The following is a 22,102-nucleotide window of genomic DNA, read 5'->3' on the forward strand; positions in this document are numbered from 1 at the left end:
ATACCTTAGATTTTATACGCGCGAAAATGTGACGAACAAACGCACGTGACGAACATATTGACGTCAGCTGATAGCATCATGGTTTTTTAATTATAAAAAAAAAAATCCCGTCACATTAACTTGGTTATTAAATATATGCTGTAACAGCAAAAATTCATATATACATATACACAGGTTGTCTAGGACAGCAATACAAAAATCATGTTAATAATATTCTAATGTATAGGGATTAGCTATAGCATTTCTGAACAGCCAGCTTGAATGGGCTGGGCAGTTCGCCTTATGGTGGGGGTAGTTTGTTGATACAACACAAGCAGATGACATTTAGTACAGACTGGTCTTCCTTCAAGTAATCGACTGTCTTCTTCACTTGCTAGTGATGTATAGCATTGCTGTTAGAAGCATAAAAGGTATAAGGTGTACATAATGGTACTACAAGGGTGCTTACCGTGCACTGGAAACATCGCCTGTGAAATGTCTTCTTATAAGCCTCAACTAAATCAGGTATACCACCCTACATGGGTAAATGGCACACAATAAAAACTCTCTATAGTTGCCAAAATACTTTCACTATGTTCTATAGACCTTTTTTGACCTGATGGAATATTTTGGCACCAATGAATGTCAGGTTATACAGGTTGAGCACACCTCAAAAGGAATTATAACTATGTAAACTGGGTGACCAATGGACACCTGTCATCAAAAACACTATATCAATCAAAAACCATATTTTAAGTATAAAGTTTAGAGTTTGCACTAATTCTAATACCCACACATCTAAAGAAATTAATATTTTCTGAATCTGCTACATGGCCATTTCTGCTGCAAATAAAATACATACTACATCAATACACTCCGTTCACCTTTCGTAAGGAATTGGAACTTTGGTTGTCACTTAAAAAATGATATAGTATTTTATATATGATGCAAATTTTGCTATCGAGCATATATCCAACCAAGTAAGCAAGGTTATTATTATGGTCCAAGACAAAGAATATTAATCTAAACAAGTTATATTTATTGACAACCTCTTACCTGTGATATAATGGGCATCTTGCAGTGATCACATGATCTCTGGTTTAACCTGAACCCACAATACTACATTATAAGAGAAATATTAATAACATCACAGACTTCTCAACAGTATAATATAGACTTACCAAGAAGTCTTCCTCACAATACAGCTGACCTTTTGCTTTGTAGACTTTCTTGCCTCTTAATGATCGACCTGTCAAGAGGAGATGAATCAAACAGACTAGCTAAATTGTTTGCTGACTTACCACAAGCAACACACACACAGCACAGAATATGGTATGCTACTCCATCCAACACCAGACCAGAGTCTACAACTGTTCTGTGGCATACACCACAACCTGTTGCAAAATAAAACCACACCATAAAAGGAATTGTGGTTGAAATGATATCCAGTTCTTGGAACAGGCTACCCACTCAGACCATTCAAAGAATACTTAGTGGGTAAAGGATAAACTTTATAATTCTTGGAAAGTGATTTGGCAACTCTGTGGCTTTCCCTGTTGTCACTGACCACCATTTTAATTAATGATAACATGTGACTTTCACATGACCATATGACAGCAGTAAAAATACCCTCACTGACCACTATATTACAAGCTATGCTATTCTAATATAACAAACAGACACTTAATCCATTAACATAAACATGTGACAGGTTGGGGTCCTTTAGCTGTGCTGTCCCTTACAAACCACACCTATTTTTGCAGAACTGGCACTCCATTGTGGAAAACATGTGACTTTTGGGGGGGAATAATATATAACCACTACTGTAGATAAGTAACCAAACTCCCTCCATCCCATTAGAGTACTAAACATGTACACTTAAAGTCATCCCTTACTAACCAATAAGGTTCTTTGTCTTTCTGCTGATATTGTTGTTGGTTTTGTGAGCTTCTTCTTGTTCCAGTTCATGCATGATAGCGTCTAGTCCTTTCTGAGCAATCAATGGCATTGTCCTAGATGATTGTGCAGTGTGTGTGGAGTGATTTCTGCTGTGTCTCCCTACTGAGGCTTTTATTGGTGTGATGGCTTCATCCAGCTTACTCAGTGGAGTATCGATATCATCACTGTCCGATCCCAGCGATGATGAGTTACTACTGCTAGTGGGCAGACTACTGACAGATTCTTTGCTTCTTCCACTCAGAGAGTTCTGGCTACTATGATGTGACTCCCTTGAACTGTCCTTAAACTTCTTACCACTAGACTGGTTTATCGTGTACGACGACAGGTTAACAGGTAGAGATGAGGTTGAGCCGGCTTTCATGTGTAAATGGTGATTCAGCCTACTGGTTATTGATGAGGGCGATGTTAAACTTGTCTCACTGGCTGCATGGTTAAAAGTTAAGTGACGTTGTTGTAATGGCATTGACTTTTTGTGCATTGGTGAAGCAGTTTTGACATGGTTTGGTGTATTGTTTGATAACTGTTCTGGAGATGCTGTTTTCGTTGGCCCCACAATGTTCTGGCCCATCTCATCTTTGTCTGGCTGTGACATAGTGCTGCTGTCGCCACTTTCACTGATCATACTGGGGAACTGGAATGGTCCTTGATCTGACTGACTTCTCATGCTGCTCTCTACCAGTTGACTTGTCTCGTTGATCTTCAAAACTGATGGCATTGAGGCTGTGTCTTCTAGTAGTGGCGACAGCTGTTGAACACCTGCCACCTTCTTTCCAACATTTGGAGAGCTTTCGCTGTTGAGATCAGGAAATTGAAATATATCTGGCTTGTAGTCATAAATACTGTCCTCTAACTCACACACCATGGAATCTCGTAATTTCAGTATGGGAGGCATGGAACTGGCATTTGTTCCATTCTTCCTTCTTAGTACAACTGGCGTAGAGGTGAGCATGTCATTCACTTGGGAGGGAGTGTCTGCTGCATACATTGGAGTGTCTATCAATTGGGTATGGTTATCTTCTTGAGATTGAGTTGGAGTGTCTTGTGATTGTGTATATCTAATATCACTATTAACCACTAAAGGTGTAGCATTGTTATCAGTCAATGGTGATGTAGTCAACTGGTGTTTTTCTACAACAGTTACTTGCAATGGTGGCATTGTCTTAGCAACATAGGTGTCATCAAAAGGCATGTCAATGTCTAGTTCATCTGGTGTAGCCGTGACGTTTCGTTGAAAGGTGGTTGCTTGAAAGGTGGTTGCTTCAGGGACATCTTTCCATTGTGGGTTCACTGTCCATTGCACTTTCCCTTGTTCATCACTATCCTTCCATCCCTGGCCAAACTTTGGGACCCTTGCCAGCCCCACATATGCATCACTTGAGTCTAGAGATGTATCATCTCCGTCATAGTGACTGTCAACAACCTCATCCAGCCGCCAGTGGACGTGCTTACTACGATGGGCCATCCTCTTTTCATGAGGTTGTTTTAAAATACGTTTCTTTGGCTTCTTGTTAGCATCATGGGTATATGAACTCTCAGAAGTATGACTGGTACCACTAAGGTCTGAAGAAAGAGAGTCAGTCCGATACATTCTGTTGACAGCTCCTGATGGTACAGGAGATGAGCCCATTGTGGGGACAAACAGAGGCTCGTCTGGTGACACCGACCTCGTCTGGTTTGGAGAATGTTCCACACTGGTAGATGCCTGCATGGGAATAGAAATCATTTTGGAATGGGAATGGAAATGAAATAGATCAATGTATGGGACAGGGAATCAAGTATGATGTAGTATGCAACTTACATGTTCGGATGTAGCATCACAGTTTAGTTCATAATTTTTGGCGCACTATAAAACATCAAAATAGTCTAATACAATGCACAGTAAACTATCCTAACAGTTACACTATCAAACAAAATATTATAACAGACAAAAGGTGACTATCAATGCAATGAATATACTTACCTCATCATTACAAAATATTTTATCATCACTGGTCAAGAAAGGTTTGCCAATCAACTTCCCTTCTAAGAATAGGAAAAGAAAACCCCATTAAGTAACATTACCCACACAAGACCCACAAACCCCAACACCACAGAGAAAACTATAACAGGAGGGAAAAGTGTTGACAGACACTGAAGGCTGTCCCACCTAAGTGGATGAATGTCATTAAAGTCAGTGGGATATGCTTCCTAAACTAACAATGTCATTACAATAGTCACTACTGGTCATTATTGGTTAGTGGATGAATATGATTTCTTAATGGCATACACAGGTACTCAAGAAACAGACACATAAAAATATTTATGGTAGAAGTCTAGATAGTACATGTGAAGTGTCAAACATAGTCGAGGACCTCATTAACAAGACCACCTCAGATCCCAGACATAGCTAAGGTATGCTTCACAACCTCACCTCATTATAAAACATTGTCTAAATTTGTACTACTTATTAAATAAGAAAGCAGGTGAGTCAAGGGAATATGATAGGAAACAGCATATAACTGGTTTTCTGAAACTGTTTTGTTGTGTGTGTTGTGTGTGTTGTGTGTGTGTGTGTGTGTGTGTGTGTGTGTGTGTGTGTGTGTGAGTGAGTATGCGTGCGTACTCTTCTGTAGAAGTGGTTTCTACTTTCTGGAGGTCTACAGTACTGGGATATACAGGCACAAACTTTCTATGAGCTCTTGATTACAATAACTAAATTGGCTGGTAAAGTTGTGTGTGGTAATTACCATATATGGTACACTTAGAGAGTGATAGTTAGTATAAACTGGACAACTGGTTTTTAGAAGTAATAATTTCATATTATTTCTGCTTTGTTTTAACAGTACTAACCAGACAAAAAGAACAAACTCATTTATTATCCACCTCTTTCATAAAACCATACTCTTATTTGTGACCATGTCAAGTAGGTCCCAACATGGTCTCCTCCTCAGTAAGGTCATATTTTGGTTAGAAAAGTAGTGAGGTCACACTGGGTGACTTGACAATACAACCATCAATACTAGAATACTAACAATTGAGGAACACCAAATACACTATCCAAACAGGCTGGGAATATTTTTTTTACCAGTTACCTTGACAACAGGTGGGCAACAAAGGTTACAAACTCTTACAAGGTTACTAGTTCAGTTACTAAACCAGTTAAAATGGTTTGTTATGCCACTTACTAAACTTTGTAGTCAATTACATGAACCAAAAAGGAGGTACAGTTTTCTGTGCTAGCTTAAAGAAAATGATATTTTCTACACTGCAGAAGACCACACCAGATTACTGTAAGTAATTTATCTCTATATACATATGGAGAGTGTAACACAACTCTTCAACTAATACCATAATATACCTTATATTTGCTATGGCAAATTGAACTCAAAATTCTACACTCCGAGTTGTTCACAAGGAGGGCTAATCTGACTGTTAGCTCCACGGAGTTGTGCCACCATTTATTCAAAAATGAAATGTATTTTTTGAGAGCTGGACAAAGTTGCAAAAGCAACTTATTATGTGATAGCAAGAGTCCAAAAACAGAGAGGAGAGTGTCTCTCAAAAATGAGCCCAGTAAGTACATAGTGGTAATTGTCCTGTGTGACCATATTTTAGCCGTATCCATTTTAAAGAAACCTATTGAGTTTTGACAGAAGCCCTTTATTGACACCCCTACTAAACAGGAACAATTACCAAGATGTACAGTATTTGTGGGCTCATTTTTTATGAACTGATACTGAGTTAGACACTCTTCTCTATTATGGACACTTGGTGATAGTAGTTCCCTGTAAAAGTGAGTGACTACACCGTAAAAATAATAAATCCTAAAGGTTTCATTTTGTCAAGCACGCAATTTGCAAAAGCTTGCCTACATGTGAGGAGATTACTTTCGGGGTAAACAGACTGGACTGAAGTGCCTACAGATTAAATCATTTACATGTGAAATGCAAAAGAACAACATAGAACCTGAAAGGAGTCAACCATCTATAGCCAAACCATTCTGCTGCTATTGTGAATCATCAGACACATAGTGACAAGGGCGACTGTTCTATTAGAGTATTTTGTCACCAGTGTATGTTCTATTAGAGTAAGTGCATGTTAGAATATTACAGCCAGTCCTGTATAAATGCTTGGTCCCACTGTAGTTGCCAGAGTATAGAGCATAACAGAAATAATTTCTAATGAATGTCTAGTGCAGTCATAATTTCTAACAATTCCATGCAGTGTCTTAACGATGATGTGAAGAACATTTTATACATGTAGACTTCCTTTTAAGTTGTATCTGTGAAATACAGTGAGGAAAACATCACTAGGAGAGTACAACACTGAGTTATGAAGTTGATTCTAAGAAATATGTAAATGCATATATACTCCAGTCTTGTAGTCACCAGTCTCATTTACTAGTTGGGGTGAAAAGCTGCTTAAAAGCCTGGGCCATGGTTCAAGACAATACAGTAACTCAGCAGAGTTCTGTATGTAAATGAATGGGCATTACAAACTAATTTATCTTAACACTTTTGTCAAGTTCTAGGAACAATGGTCTTCAGCATTTATACTTGACAAGAGCAGCGACTCAAGTTTGTGCACTTCATACAGAGCTACTTTATAATGGATAGCCATTTAGATTTAATAACAGACCAATCGTATGGGTGACTGCTTAATTAGAATATTTAGAAGCGTGTGTTCTATTAGAGTAATTTGGTACATATCACAGATAACTGCTACACAGTACCCTGGAATTAGCCAGCCTATTAGCCACAAGACTGCAGTGCAGGGGCAACTGTGCTATTGGCTGACTGACCATTACACATGCCAGACCAACCACCAGGCAGACCTCACAATTGGCTGGCTACTTCTTGGAAACTTATTGTTTTTTCATCACTGCATTGTAGAAAAGAATATTTGCTAAGTAGAACACTAGACCAATGAATAGGTTAGAACTACATGTACCACCATCACTACTCCCTTGCTCACACTTCACATCATTGAAATATCTTCCTACCATAAGTGAAGTAGATGGTTTGTTAGAACGACATTTTTGCATCAAACTAAGCAAAAGCTAAAACATTTGCGCTATGAAATTGGGGCTGTAGCTTAGCCTTTAGTTGGGGGTGGCTGCACCTAAGCAAGTAAACATCGTATTCCAATAATGTACAAATTACTCTAATACAACAATCACACTTGTGGCTGTTTTATTAGTTTCTTTACACTGCATAATTCCTTTCCACCGTTTCCTTGTGAAGTCTATTAAGAGACATATAAAGAGAAATGCAACATTGTAAAATGCCAGCTGGTTGTTTCTATGTGTAAACAATAGCAAAGTACAAGTGTCATCCCTATAAACAACTCTACACCTAAATATAGACATTGGATGTCTATCAACAGGATTCAAATATTTTGGATTTTACATTTGAACAAACAAAGTATCAAATGTATACTTATCAGTGGTGGATCTCCCCCCCTCCCCCACAAAAAATACTAACAAAAAATTCATACAGAGATCAAGTAACTCTAATAGAGCAGTCAGTCAAATACTCTAATAGAACAGTCACCATATGTAACACCCAAAGAATCTTCTTGCTGAGAATGAAAACTTGCATCTGCCAGTATACTGACGTATCCCAGATAGCTCATGGTAACCTCGCCCTTGGATACTTAAACTATCCCTTGAGCTGCCATGACTATCGATCGCTTAGGCTTTCAGGCGCAATCACTAAAATTCTTGAATATGTGGTGTATGCATGATTAGCTGCGAGCAGAGGAACCATCAAATTTAAATTCATCAAATAGACATGTTGCTCAATTCACCAAATATTTTCTGTCATATTTTTACAGTAGTGCATAGGGAAGCACAGGGTTTGAGTTTGGCAAGCATGATATATGGAGCAGTGAGACACAGCTCCATAGAAGCTAAGGGATAATTGTATGCATAAAAGAAACGTCCAAAACAATTTCATTTCTAAAACAAAATTTTCAGTCATCACTTGGAAGGAGAATGCCTTGCAGATGCTTCTGGCTGTATGAAAAATCAAAAAGTTTCAGAGAACTGTTTCATGCTCAGTAGCTACACTGTAGCTAACTTCCAACATTTGTTAGATCTTTGTCAGAACAAGCTGCGTAGGTTCATTGGTCGTCCCTTGGATTTCAATCTTTTAGCTAGGATATTTGGCATATTTAATTGATTGATTTCAGCGTAAATTTGCCAACCACCAAATTCAATTCTGTCAATTTTCTGCTTATGTGGTCATTTATTTGAACATCAATCTGCTATGACTGCTCTATTAGAGTAGTTAAGCAGTATATTACCCAATTATATAATGTTGTTAGCACTGTCTGTTCCATTCACAGCGGTTATAGTATTTCAGTTACAGTCTCTCCCAGGGGCGAGGTACCCACTGTAGCAAAATATGTACTTTCTGTACATGAACAGTTCTTGCAGAAATATAGATTACATGTAAAATAGTTTTGATGACAACAAAAACTTATCATCACCACAAACTATCACAGAGCAGAGAAATATCTTATATAACAATTTTTGTGTGCATACTCAAACTTGGTAGTCAGGTTAAAGAGGCTGACACACTGTATATACAGGTGTAGTAGCCTAGCAACAAATCTAAAGACACAGCGTATTAAGGAAATTATTGAAGTTAGTTTGGGATAAATGATTTAGGCTGCCCTTTTATACTTACTTAACAAAAACAGGGGTAAAATGTGAACATTGTCTACCATAAGCCTACATTTAGGCTTTTGCGCATGCCTCTGAATAAAGTTTCATAATTGCATAAACCAGAAAGATTTTACTATCATTACAGTACTTGTATGAAATTCCCGATAAAATGGTATCAAGCATCACCACACCTAGCAACAGTGCCCTCCATTGCGCCACACAGAGAAACAACAATCACTGGTTATCACCTTACACGGCCTCAAACTTTGTCCCCAATGGTATTACGATACTAAAGTAAAAACCATTTTGATCTTCACATGTTACTGAGTCCATGGGTATACAATATATCACGTGATCACACAATGGCGGAACGTACTATCAAAAATGGCATCAAACTTTGGTGAAGATGTCCGCAGTTCACCGCTTCACGTCAAAGTATTCTTAAGTATTGTGTAAAACTGTCAACATATTATTGTACTGCATTAAACAAGCTGTCATAATAATAACTCATTGTAGAACAGCAGAAGGATAGCGCTACGTTTATACTACGCATCATTGTACACAAAATTAATTCAGTTTTTAATACCCAAAACTAGGAATTTAGAAGAGTTAAATTAACACAATAAACTTAGTGTGACTTTAACCTTTGCCCCAGAAGCATTTCTGCAACATCAGTAACTCAATCTCAACATGGCAAAGAGTCCCTTATGAGAAGGCTTCACAGAATTCGACTCCTTGTTTAGTATTTAGCACTTGTTTGTAGCCAAAAAATGTGACATTTAATCAACTACACAATACAGCAACATTAGTGTATACATTTCAGTGGCTTTTGATATACATTACACATTATGAAATGTGCCACTTCATAAGATACTTTCAAGTATTTCCTATCAGGTAGTTTCAGTTCCAACTTTATCTTGTGAACATTCAGAGGTAACATACTTTGTGAGATGAGCTAGTGATTTGGTGTTAATAACACCCAAACATATGATACAGTACAAACACCGTTCATTAATTAAGCATGTGTGCTTAATATAGAGTAACTGCCAAACACACACACACACACACACACACACACACACACACACACACACACACACACACATGTACACACACACATGTACACACACACACACACACACACACACATGTACACACACATGTACACACACACACACACACACACACACACACACGTACACACGCACACACACCACACTCTACACACACTTTGTGCTCATAGTACAACATGTGTGACAAGTGTGGGTGTTTACATTTCTAATTACTACCTGAAGGCTGAAAGTCTGTACAACAAGGAATCACAATGTTGACAATGAAATTGTATGGGAACGACTTACAAGTTCTTCACTACACAACAAAATGTCTGTCATCTTTGCTATTTACCAGCACAGCCATTGTAAGTTTTCACTCGTACACCAGAGGAGGAGGGAGGTCACATGAAGTTACACAGCCAAGCATGTCACCAGGTGTTAAGGCTTGTCGGGGAATGATGCTCTATGCTGAGCAATTCTGAGGTGTCATGTTGAACAACCAACATTTTGTTGAGATCATGACATGACATATGACCAACCTGGCCTACTCCAACCTCATATATAAAATGGCACATCCTACGCTATAAATCCCACTACATTCCAAGAAAATTTAGCCAAAAAATAATGAGCATGAATAGCTGTAAAGGAACAGATGTTCAGACAAGATCGATACTACATGGTCGTAAGGCAAATTATATTCAGTGAACAATAATAGCATGAGAAACTGATCAGCTGGCATTGTTCATTTTATCTGTAAAGTGTGTGCTCAAGTAATGAAAGTTAACAGCTACGGTCTTTCATCTTGTAAATGGCTTCCCTAATCAAGGCAGAAAGCAGGGGCCCTGACAACCACAAGGAGAGGGCACTGTTGCTGTTGTGAAGTGCACAACATTTGTAATTGTGGTGCAACACCATCACGACAAACAGCAAACTTGTTAGCCGCTCTATTTTGAGAGAACAGTAAGACCACCTTACTATAGTGGCCGCATGTCAAGTAGATCCCAAAGGTGTCCCTATTAACAAGGTTTACATTAGACATACAAGAACATAGAGAGTGTTGCACAATACCAAATGCAATTATCCCAGCACCAGATATTCTAATTAGTTTTTAATGCTTGAGTGGTGACAAAGCTGTTAATATTGCTACCCTTACCAACAACAAAGTTTTGAATTGAGTTTGTTTATATGATAGGCCTACAGACCCAACACTCTAAACATTATGAGTTAGCCAACCACCCAGAACCAGTTTCCATTCAAGAAACGTGTTAAAAAGGTTTGTCGTCTCTCTGCACTCATAGCTGGTACGCTAATTAAATTCCTTTTGCAGCAAACAAATGATTATTAAATGTGATAAAGAGATTGTCACTTGTTAACGGAATTGGGCGTGATAGCATTTACAAATTACCACGACCACGTATCAATGTGACAAAGTACATTATCAACAATTGAAGGGATGAATTGCAAAGCAATAAAACCACATGGCAAATCTTTGGTCACCTTTGGAGGTTTCCAGATAGTACAGTGTGAGATGGTCTTGTTGCTATAAGTAGGTTAGTAATTACTTTACTGTAAAACAGAAAATAGAAGGAGAACGACAAGCCAAAGAAATGAAGACTGCTAAAGTACCAACAGGCTGACAACAACTTGTAGACAGCCTAACCTAAACAAAAACAGATGGGGGTTTGAGCAACCATTACTTCTCTAGTCGATCTTATACACAGGACGCAAGACAGGCATTGAAATCCATTACAGATACTAGAAATAAAATAAATCCAAATTATAATGAAATATGCCATGATACAGATACCTCAGGACCAACCACACCTGATTATCAGGTCAGTTTATGTACTAAGGGATACTTTGGGACCTAACTACGTAAGTGACTGACTGGATCAGCCTGGTCTGGATTATGTAGGTGTCTTCAAATGTCCACATTAAGTATAGTCCATTCAGCTACAACACTCAGTGTTCAGCACTTCAAGCTAAAGGGCAGCAGGTAGGTGGCTACCTACCATATGCTTTGACCTGGTGTCAAGGGCCATCACCATCTGGTGCTGACTGGGTGGACCAGTACTACACAGACAACACACCTGCTGTTGTGTACATGAACCAGTTTGACCTGTTTTTGTTTTTTTTTAAAACTAGAGTGACCTGTTTGTGAGCCTGTTATTCCAATTTAATTGTACCTATTAAGCATGTTTACAAGAAGATGTAAGGCTTTGGGTGTTCTGTTTTAAAGTCATTAATTATGAAATGAGTATTTTACGAGATTACCAAGGTTATTAACCCATTTAAAATAGAAGCCATACAACTATATGTAGTGTAATGAACCAGACAATAACTCAATTGTGTGGTGAGTGCGTGTCTGTGTGTGTGTGTGCATGTGTGTGTGCAGTGATGATGAAGATACTTTGTAGTGTAGTGTAGTGTATCCCTTTGCATGTTTTCAATGCCTACACATGTCACTACAGAAACAAACTAGAGAACATAAGGAGACAAGAAGGTACATGTAGGTACTCTACATGTAGCACAGGTGTACAAAACACATCAAAATTCCATTCAACAAAAACAAAAACAGTTTGACAATTTACATTCTCATGTAGAAATATTATCACAATTCTACAGGTCATGTAGTAAAATTATATTTATAGGCACACGATACTCACATAGCAGACATTCATGTGTATAGCAGCTAATGTAGGAGACCCCAATGAATCTACTCCACAACCAAGCAGGCATAAAAATTACTAAACACTGAGCAATTACATTTAAACTTTTCAGAGTAAATTCTCCACTGTGAATTCAAAAAGCCCCTCCATAATAAGGACAAACATTTGGTCCCAACAGGTCTGGCTCTTCACATATTTGTGTTGAGGTTGTTTATCATAACAAAATTCTTGGTCCCAAACAGGAAGGTTCCACAGTATTATCAATGAAAAATGAAAACTTTGCCAAGCAAGGAAGAGACGATTACGATTGTTTTTAAAAACCCATTACTTTTCAGTCATCATTGTCAGGTGTCAGGCACGCCTATGGGATGCCATGAAGCACAAAAGATAGTGAAGAAGACAGCCTCAGAATGTTAGCAGATAATGTTAGCCTAAACACAGACAATGTTTATTTTTACCAAGTAACTCTATGCCATCTAATGCCTGATACCTGAGAAGCTGACGCCAAATTGAAATCAACGATTATCGAGAAACTCTTAACAGGAAAAAACAGATATATAATGTTAGCATATATGCAGGCCCACCAATTATTAGTTTTAATTGGCCAATATGCACACCCTGATACCTTATATGGAAATTGATTAGCTTACTGTAGATGATGATGAAACTTCACTTAGCAGTCAACTTTTTAATAAGACCACCTTGTTATAGTGGCCATATAAGGTATACTTCATCACCTCAATAATAAGGCCACACCCATTCAAGTATTGTGTTATCCACGTTCACATTCCTGGCAAAGCCTCCATTACAAATCGAGCATACAACAAGTGCTGTGGGACTAACAGATTTTGAATGTCTCTCCGCAACATTAAACTTACAGGATTAAGCATACTTTTTGTTTAAGGGATTCACAATACACATTAAGTGTAAGAAGGATAATATAGTCATCTGTCAGCCAACACTATGATCACAACACTACCGGTTTGTGTTGAATAACTTCTCTACAGACTATTAATAAAACATGTAATAATGTATATAAATAATCAAAGATTTAGAGGATTCCGTGATTCAATAATAACAAACAAACGATTCGATTACTTTGTAAACTGTCTTAAGAGTCACGCATACTTAAAGAAAAAGTTTACAACACATTCCAATACAGGTTCACAATGTAGCATCATAGCATACACACTAAACACACACTAAACACACTTGCAACTTATTGTATTCGTTGGTTATTTTGTATTCGTTGGTTAAATTAACGTACATGTGATATCAACACAAATGCTATCTGGTATACACAAATATTATGATTTAATATATTCTCTCTCAAAGGAGAGACCAAAATCAACAGCCATATGGCCTAACCACACCAACACATGGTTACAATAACAAGTATGTGGTACATACACAATGACACCAGATTTGAATGCCTTGGTAACAGACAAGCACACAGCCTCCTGAACACCATCTCAACAGCACAACACAGACAATACGATTACACACAACATCAAGCACAGCTGTCAGAACTTGACACAAATCATTGACAATTAACTGTTAACATATCACACTACTTCACAAAATGGTGACAACAAGTAATCAATATAGTGGAGATACAATCTGGTTACCATGGATATAATAATATACATACTCACCACATGTGCAGCAGCGAAGACATCTAGCATGGAAACTGTTGCCAAGGTAATAGTAACCACACCCCTCCAACACCCCTTTCTTACACTTGAAACACAGTTCTGAAAAGACATATACTTTGTTACAATGTAACCAGATATAAGGAAAATAAATTTAAAAACAGCAAATGAATATGTTACAGTACATTTAATGTTTCCTGCTGTCCAACATGGTCAACACATTCATAACAACAACAATTTGTGACAAGCTTATCAACCCCTGGGGTAAATAAGTAACACTGGCCTTGTGTATACAATGTACTTACACTACAAACAAACAATACACAACAAACTACACCGCTAAGTTGAAACATTTTCTTACACTAATGCAATTCATTACTGATAGACAGAAGCCATACCAACACCTAGTATCTTATGGTCTGTTAGTTTGCTAGACCATGTGTGTGTGTGGTAATGTGGGCATAGCATTAACATGTTTCATGAGGTGCCACAGGATATTGCTATCTGACTATCACTTGCTAGGCATGCATGCTTTACAACATGGTTTAAGTCTTATACATGCACAAAAGTAGTCAAGTACCTACATACACACATACACAAGCACACACACACACACACACACACACACACACACACACACACACACACACACACACACACACACACACACACACACACACACACACACACACACACACACACACACACACACACACACACACACTATTACAAGATCTAACATTGTTTCTATTGGGAAAGTACACTACACAGACTATTAAAATAAATTTGAACAATTAAACAACACCTGGCATAACGTAGTAACCAATCAATGTCTAATAGGTTTTAATCAAACACTATTTCTTCCATACATTGTATGTACTAAGAAGACCTCTCTATACCAACAACAGCTAATAAAGAACCACTTACAGGTAATAATGATATTCACGAGCCTGCAGCTAGGTGCAAAATGCTGTTTGTATATTATCAACGTTATCGTACGGCTTCAGTTGTAATAGCCTTCATGCCCGCCAACAAAACAAATATTATCCAAGGCATTTTAGTTACGCTGTACCACCAATAACACATTCACATCAATCAATACCTATAAATTGAAGCTAGTGGGTTTCTACTGGACGTGCGATCAACAAACCACTTGCACGTTTGCGTGCTACAAACTTCTAAAATCTTAAACATCAATGTAAAAAACAATTTAATATCAATTCGTGGCCTATTAACGTGCACAACGCATCAATGTACCACACAATAAAATACTGACCCACCCTGCATTCCCTTAAGCGTTTCCATTTGAGTACAACCGAGTTACCAAAATTACAACCGTTGGGCAAACATCCGCCCACCCTATGCCCTGCTAGCCACAACTCACCCGTCATGTCCTATCAGTAGAAATGTTAAGGCTTAACTGACTCCAATTGAGCGCTGTCTTCAACCACCGACCAAACACGACATAATCATTTTTGAAAAGAAAGTAACAATTATGTGTATATACGCACACGGAGAAAACCGGATTAACCGCCACCTCTTGATGGGCGTGGCATTTCCCTAATGTTTTTCCTACTGTCGTGTTGACCGTCGCAAGCGAATACATACATCTAAAGTATCACCAGGTATGTGTTTTATTTGCACTAATGTTAACTGTGAAGTGTCATCCAAAAATACTGATTTTCAACAGTGTTTTTGAAAGGGGTGGGCGTGGTCACATTATGTCTGACACAAATGCAGTGGTGATTCTGGTACCAGCAGTGTTGGGCGTGACCCTAGTTGTGCTGGGTGTGTCACTGGCACTGTTCTTAGTATGGTTTGCACGTCGGAAGAAACTCTGGTGCTTTGCACGTACCGAAAGAGGCACCCAACCCCTTCAGATACAGACTGCAGCAGAAATGGAGGCAAAGATTCAACACAAAAAACGCCTACGTGGCTTTAAAGGAAGCAGAAAAATTAAAGGATTCAATATACTGGATCGTAAACAAAGCTTAAAGAGGTCACTACTTCATGATCAGGATGACGGACTACAGAACCCTTTAGTGGGCAATGATGAGTTTGATGGTGACTTCTCTAACCCCCTCTTTGATGTGGAAGCTGCCAGAACACGTGATGCAGCAACCACCATTCAGTCATGGTGGAGAATGCACAGGTGCTAAAACATTACATCCTCACAAAAACTATTTTGATATATGCATGCTGCATTGTACGTAGGCACCGCATACCGTATCTTCAATTGAGGGAAGCAACAGTGTTAGCCCAGGTGTGTAATTGTTTTTCATTTCAATGTTTTTTCAGGCTCATACCCATGTTGTTGTTATCTTATAGGCACTCTGGAGAGGTAAAGTTTGTCGTAGAACTTTTCCAGAGCTGAAGAAAAGACGGATACAAGATGTTAGTAACACTTAATGCATGTTATTGCTACTTAATGTCTTTGATGTCAATTCAATATAGCAACAAAGGAAAAAGGCAACCGGCTTGTTTAATAAGAGAGGAAGACTTGCAGGTAAGTCTTGTAGCCATATTGCTGTTGTTATTGACTTCTCAATTTTCAAACTTCTTTTGTTTGCCACTTAGTGATGAAGTTTTATGATGTCAAGGTAAGTCCTTAACAGTTCACATTGACTATACTGTAATAATGTGTCATATATTTATTACTATATGTGACAATGGTATTTTAATGAGATATGCAATCCAAATTATATAAACAACACCATCTGTTAAAATTACTTTGAAATGTAATGATCCATTGGTTACATAATTATGTTAATTATCTACATAATTTACACTCAGTACTTTGCAGGTGACATACGTTGAATGTTTTGTGTTCTCCCATTTAGGGATTTGGCTTTGCTGAAGTAGAGCAACTTTATGGTTTGGAGACCATCCGAGAGGCTACCAGCCAACTGAAAAAGATGTACGGTGGAAAGGGAAAGATGCGACTCAAAGTCTTAATTTCTATTAAAGGAATAAAATTATTTGATGCGTTCACACTGGTGAGTCATTATTCATTGATTCATACACATCACAATAGTAGCAAATTTTGTAAATATGCAATGAATCTTGCCGAGGTGGCCCTCAAGCATACAAAATGCAACACCCTACACTACTTGTCTTGTAGCTTCAGTGACTACCACAAACTAGTTTACCTTGTATGATGGTTATCAGCTTTCTACAAAGCCACTGAGGCTATCACTCACTTTTTTGTTATCGTCCTCACACTTAATTTGTATTTCTATCCATAGCAGTTAGGCAATTAAAAACACAAGTGCCACCACACTTCTGTGATTCAAGTAACAGTCTGAGGCACAACAAAATTAACCTGAATTTTTATTAACAGGGACACTATGCAACAGTGAAGATCTCCAGTATATCATTCTGTACAATGGATCCCAAGAATAAGCGAGTGTTCGCTTTCATCAACCGAAAGAAAAAGAGGAACTTCTGCCATGTGTTTCAGTGCCAGGAAGGGGATGTAAGTCTTATTAACGTATTCCCATGCTGATTTGATACATATGTGCAGGCACTTAAAATGGTAGAAACTATGGCAGAAGCATTTGAATTCACATTCAGGCAACAGGAAAAGTTACAGGTATGCAGTATACCACTAGTGACATATGTTAATGTGCATTTATGTAGGCATTAATGGGATCACAGCAAATGGTACGTGTGATGGTATACAATTTTGTGTAGTCTCTAATATCTGTGTCTGTGTTTATAGCTTGCTGGTGGTACTCCACTACTTGGAGGAAGGAGGCAGGTGGCTGAAATACCTCCTGGAATGGCAGGCTCTCGGCTGTCAATGCAGAGTGGCTCCTTGTTTGGATCTCGTGACACTCTTACTTCAGTTGGATCAAGAGTGAGTTAATATAAATGGTAACTCTGTAATGGAGAAAATATAATTTTAGTCAATCACAAAACAACCAAAAAACCCACTAGTAGATCGACCAACTAATATTACTAGCAGAAGCAGTAGTATAACTAGGCCTGCACATGGCACTCCTGAAAACTTGCGGGCCAAGAAACACAGTGGACAGTTTAGTGGTCTCACTCAAGCTAAACCAGCACAAGCTGAACAGCAAAAATCAACAGCAGCACCCAATCAAGCAACACCAGCACCCAATCAAGCAACACCAGAACAGCATGTGAGTTACTATAACACATGTGCATGGAGATGTTTATCAATGAGAATACTTGCAGGATTTCTTGGGTGATCTGCAGAAAGCAATGGACGATTTACGTACACTCAGTAGTTAGCTTACCTCACATACACACACACACTTCAATGTATAAATATTTATCGAGTCCCTTTCAGTCTGCAGATCTGTTTGATTAAGGCCACACTGTATACATGGGTGTAAATGTGCTGGTTACACATCAACGTATACCAGCTGATGGAGGGATTACAGTAAAATTAATCTCATTAATATGGTTAATGATGACAAAGTGAAATGCCAAGCCTTTCCCATTAGGATTAACTGTGGTAGGAAGGTAGCATGTGCTGTAGCTTTTCCAATTACATGGGAGGAAGTGAATGTACTAGGTGCTGAGACAGCAGATGAAACCAAATTGGTACATACATGACGAAGCCTAACATTCAATCCTGGCATTATGTAGAAGTTTTGACCAAGGAATAAATGAACCAACGAATTTGGGTAAGTGATGGATTGCTACAAGCCTAAGTGGTGATAAACCCAAATCATTTTCCTGTGTAATACCAATTAGCTAATCCCACTTTGTAAACTTTTTTGTGTGTATATAAACTTATTATAGCTATAGTTTTGGGAAATGCAATCATGCCATTTGCATGTATCTTGTTTGTCCCATCCATCCAGATAGTGTGTAAAAACTGGTGTCCACCCATATTTCCCTGGCTATATAATTTATTATGAAGTAACTTGCTTTGTTTGTTAGTTACTTGGGACTATTAAATATCAACTGTGTTTACATCCACTGTACTGGGACATTGTATATCCGTAGTCTTTAGTAACAGAATATGTACGTTTATGTAAATATAAAAACTATCCATTCATTCTCAAAATACCAGTTCTATATTACGCCTACACTGCAGTTGCAAACTCTTTTTTGATTTGTTCCAACACAGCTGGATTAGTCAGTACATCGACCACAGTCATGGACATTGCTTTAGCAACAGTCAGCGTATTCTGGTGAGCTTCTGGTGTATTACTTACAGCAGTGAACTCTCTTGTATGATTCACTTGTGAGCCATCACCAATTTTGTATACTGGATGAATGGACGGAACAACATAAGATACATTTCCCATGTCAGTTGAGCCAAGTGGTACTTCTGGTAAGTCTTCATATACTACTCCCAAATGAGTAGAATTAGTTTTATACAGGTCAGACAGTGTTGGATTCGAAACCACGTCTTCATAAAATACAGTTTCGGTCATTTCAAAAGTGCAACCTGTAGCCTTAGCAGCAGCTTCATAGCAAGCCATTACTTTACCATACAAGTCCTTAACTTCATTTCTTGTTGGAGCTCGCAAGTAATACTCCATTTTGGTCAACTCAGGAATGATATTAGGTTTGGCCCCTCCATTGCTAATAATACCGTGTACCCTCCAAGTTGGTTTCATTTGCTGTCTCAACACAGAGATATTATTGTAGGTCATCACTGCAGCATCTAGTGCATTTATTCCCTCCCATGGGAAAGCAGCTGCATGCGCTGCCTTTCCATGAAATTTCACTTCTAAGCTCACTAAAGCTAGGGTTTTGCACCTCACTATATTCCCAGGAGAAGGATGAACCATCATGGCCACATCAATGTTCTCAAATGCACCTTTATCAATAAGTTTAATTTTGCCACCACCTCCTTCTTCAGCTGGTGTACCCATAACAGTTAACAACCCTTTGGGAGCTCCATGTGTCTCCAATGCGGCTTTTATGCCTAGGGCGGCCGCTATCCCCGCCTCCGAAATTAAGTTGTGGCCGCACGCGTGACCAATGTCTGGTAAAGCATCATATTCACAGATCACACAGACGTTAGGTCCTGTATTGTCACCAAACGTAGCCTTAAACGCTGTCTGTATTCCCAGGTATGACCTCTCCACGTGGAATCCTTTACCCTCCAAGAAATTCGCCAAAAGTGCGTGAGCTTTGTGTTCATCATAGTTCAGTTCAGGATTGTTCCATATTTCCTCACTGATTTTCTTGAAGTCCTGAGAATATTTTTCAATTTCTGTAGTAGCTCTAGCTTTCAAATCTTGTGAGAAATCTGCCATTTTGTGTCGGTTCCGTATACTACCAGTAAACTACGTTAATGACCATTTGAGGTCGCCCGCCCCTTCACTTCTAATGCGATACAAAAAATAATATTGAACGCCAGGTGGTTTACTACAAGCTTTTCATTCATTAACTTGATATTCAAAAGCATGCATGGCCTGGATGCAATTGCCCAGTTAGCTACATGGCATGCACACATAAGCATCGGCTCTACCCTGTAAAAATTTCAGAGGTCAAACAGAATCACCGCGTGACTGAGTTTAGAACAATGATTTTCAGCCTGTGACGCATGGCCAGTCTCTATTTACCAGAACACACATACACACGCACGCACGCACACCACGTACACCACACACACACACACACACACACACAAACACACACCACGCATACATACGTATGTACATACACACATCACATATACATTCACTAGCTACACTGCATGCAGCAGATTGAACAGTATACTCTTTATAAATAAATTATGTTCCCTATAAGTAAGGTATTTCCAAATATATTCAGCTACCCAGCACTAGTGCATAAGGAATCAAGAATAATGCTCGTAACAATCTGAGTTCCTCTCACACTAGTTACTGGAATACCAAACTTCAATCTCCTGTCTGTTCAAAACTAAATTCTTGTGCTGAAGCAAGATTGTCCAATATGGAGGAAGCTGATGTATGGACTTTCTGAGAAACAAATGTCTTTCCCATTGTGTGCTGGTTGTGACATGTTGCCAACTCCAATGACTCTGGCAAGATGGGATATCATTATTAATCCAAAATGTGTCCTTTGTCACTTGTCCCACCTACATCTAATCATATTTTAACTGGTTGCTCCACTGAACTAGATCAAGGGAGATACACATGGTGCCACGACTCTGTTCTTCAGGTCTTTGTTAGCGGGTTTAAGCTCGGGTTTAAGAGGGCTCTACCATCTTACAAGCTTTATGCTGACCTCCCTGGCTATCTCACCAGTTGCAAGTGTTAGTCCGTTAAGTACTATTCCACCTAACCTCTCTTCATCTCTCAGTAGACCATGGTTCTAATGATGCTATCATTTTGTTTGAACTGTCAATTGTTACCAACACTAAGCACCATCTGTCAGCTGCTAACAGCAGAAAAGTAGATCGCTAATACTCATTATTATTGGACCTTCAATGTATTGGCCTGTATGTCTAGCTTGTTACAATTGAGGTTGGTTGCTTAGGACACTTTACACCTGCAACAGTGACCAACATATACATATCTTGTGCATACAAGTTACCATCCAAAGCTATTAAGCCATTGTTTGATCAAGCTGCCAGAGTTGCAATATCCTGCTCATACAGAATCTTCAATGCTCACTCCTCAGAACTGTGGGATCTGACAGATCTGTTATAAACTAATTAATTTAACTAATAATTAATGTGTGTGTGTGTTTTATTTCTTTTTTGTGTGTGTGTTTGCCTTGCCAGGGCTCCAGCTACTTTTAAACTTCTTGGTACCCCTGCGTCTAGGCCCCTTATTTTGTCTTAAACCATAAGACGTATAAATCAACTATAATTATGAAATAGTCAATAAGTGTTCATGATCAGCTATAATGCCACAACTATTTATTTAACTCAGTGTTAACCACAAAATTGGTGTTTTGGTATCACTGTTGCTGCACATTTTCAGAGCTCAATTATAGTATTGTGGCTTTGTTAATATCTAGATACGTACATGCAGAACCCTATAATTCAGGAACAATGTGTGCAATTAAGCTGACCTGCACAGAAATGTTTGTAAAATTGGTTGCATATAATACGGTACTTTTCATTACGTAAACACCCTTTGCTCACACGCATTTACAGAATATCATCATGCTACTAGACAGTTAGTAATTTCATCTGGTAGCAAATGATGGCAAAATATGGAC

The 22,102-nt window shown here is 38.5% G+C and overlaps 3 protein-coding genes across 3 annotated transcripts; 1 reads left to right on the forward strand and 2 right to left on the reverse strand.

The window, feature by feature from the left end:
* Positions 1-70: 70 nt before the first annotated feature.
* LOC136262810 (uncharacterized) lies at positions 71-15,478 on the reverse strand. The gene is made up of 10 exons (XM_066057216.1): positions 15,345-15,478; positions 13,964-14,062; positions 3,899-3,960; positions 3,737-3,781; positions 1,879-3,640; positions 1,281-1,373; positions 1,161-1,228; positions 1,036-1,098; positions 449-514; positions 71-392 (listed from the first exon to the last, which is right to left on the reverse strand). The coding sequence occupies exons 1-10, from the start codon at positions 15,349-15,351 to the stop codon at positions 234-236; spliced, it is 2,424 nt and encodes an 807-aa protein (XP_065913288.1). The 5' UTR covers positions 15,352-15,478; the 3' UTR covers positions 71-233.
* Positions 15,458-18,281, forward strand: LOC136262830 (uncharacterized). Its single transcript, XM_066057242.1, has 13 exons — positions 15,458-15,585; positions 15,651-16,112; positions 16,175-16,223; positions 16,289-16,354; positions 16,415-16,466; positions 16,538-16,560; positions 16,801-16,956; positions 17,301-17,435; positions 17,484-17,552; positions 17,600-17,623; positions 17,682-17,819; positions 17,869-18,105; positions 18,161-18,281. The coding sequence occupies exons 2-13, from the start codon at positions 15,682-15,684 to the stop codon at positions 18,215-18,217; spliced, it is 1,437 nt and encodes a 478-aa protein (XP_065913314.1). The 5' UTR covers positions 15,458-15,585; positions 15,651-15,681; the 3' UTR covers positions 18,218-18,281.
* A 622-nt stretch (positions 18,282-18,903) lies between these two features.
* LOC136262835 (xaa-Arg dipeptidase-like) lies at positions 18,904-20,230 on the reverse strand. The gene has a single exon (XM_066057246.1). The coding sequence runs from the start codon at positions 20,203-20,205 to the stop codon at positions 19,021-19,023; it is 1,185 nt and encodes a 394-aa protein (XP_065913318.1). The 5' UTR covers positions 20,206-20,230; the 3' UTR covers positions 18,904-19,020.
* Positions 20,231-22,102: the final 1,872 nt, after the last annotated feature.

Source organism: Dysidea avara, chromosome 8 (assembly GCF_963678975.1).
Source record: "Dysidea avara chromosome 8, odDysAvar1.4, whole genome shotgun sequence".
NCBI lineage: Eukaryota > Metazoa > Porifera > Demospongiae > Dictyoceratida > Dysideidae > Dysidea > Dysidea avara.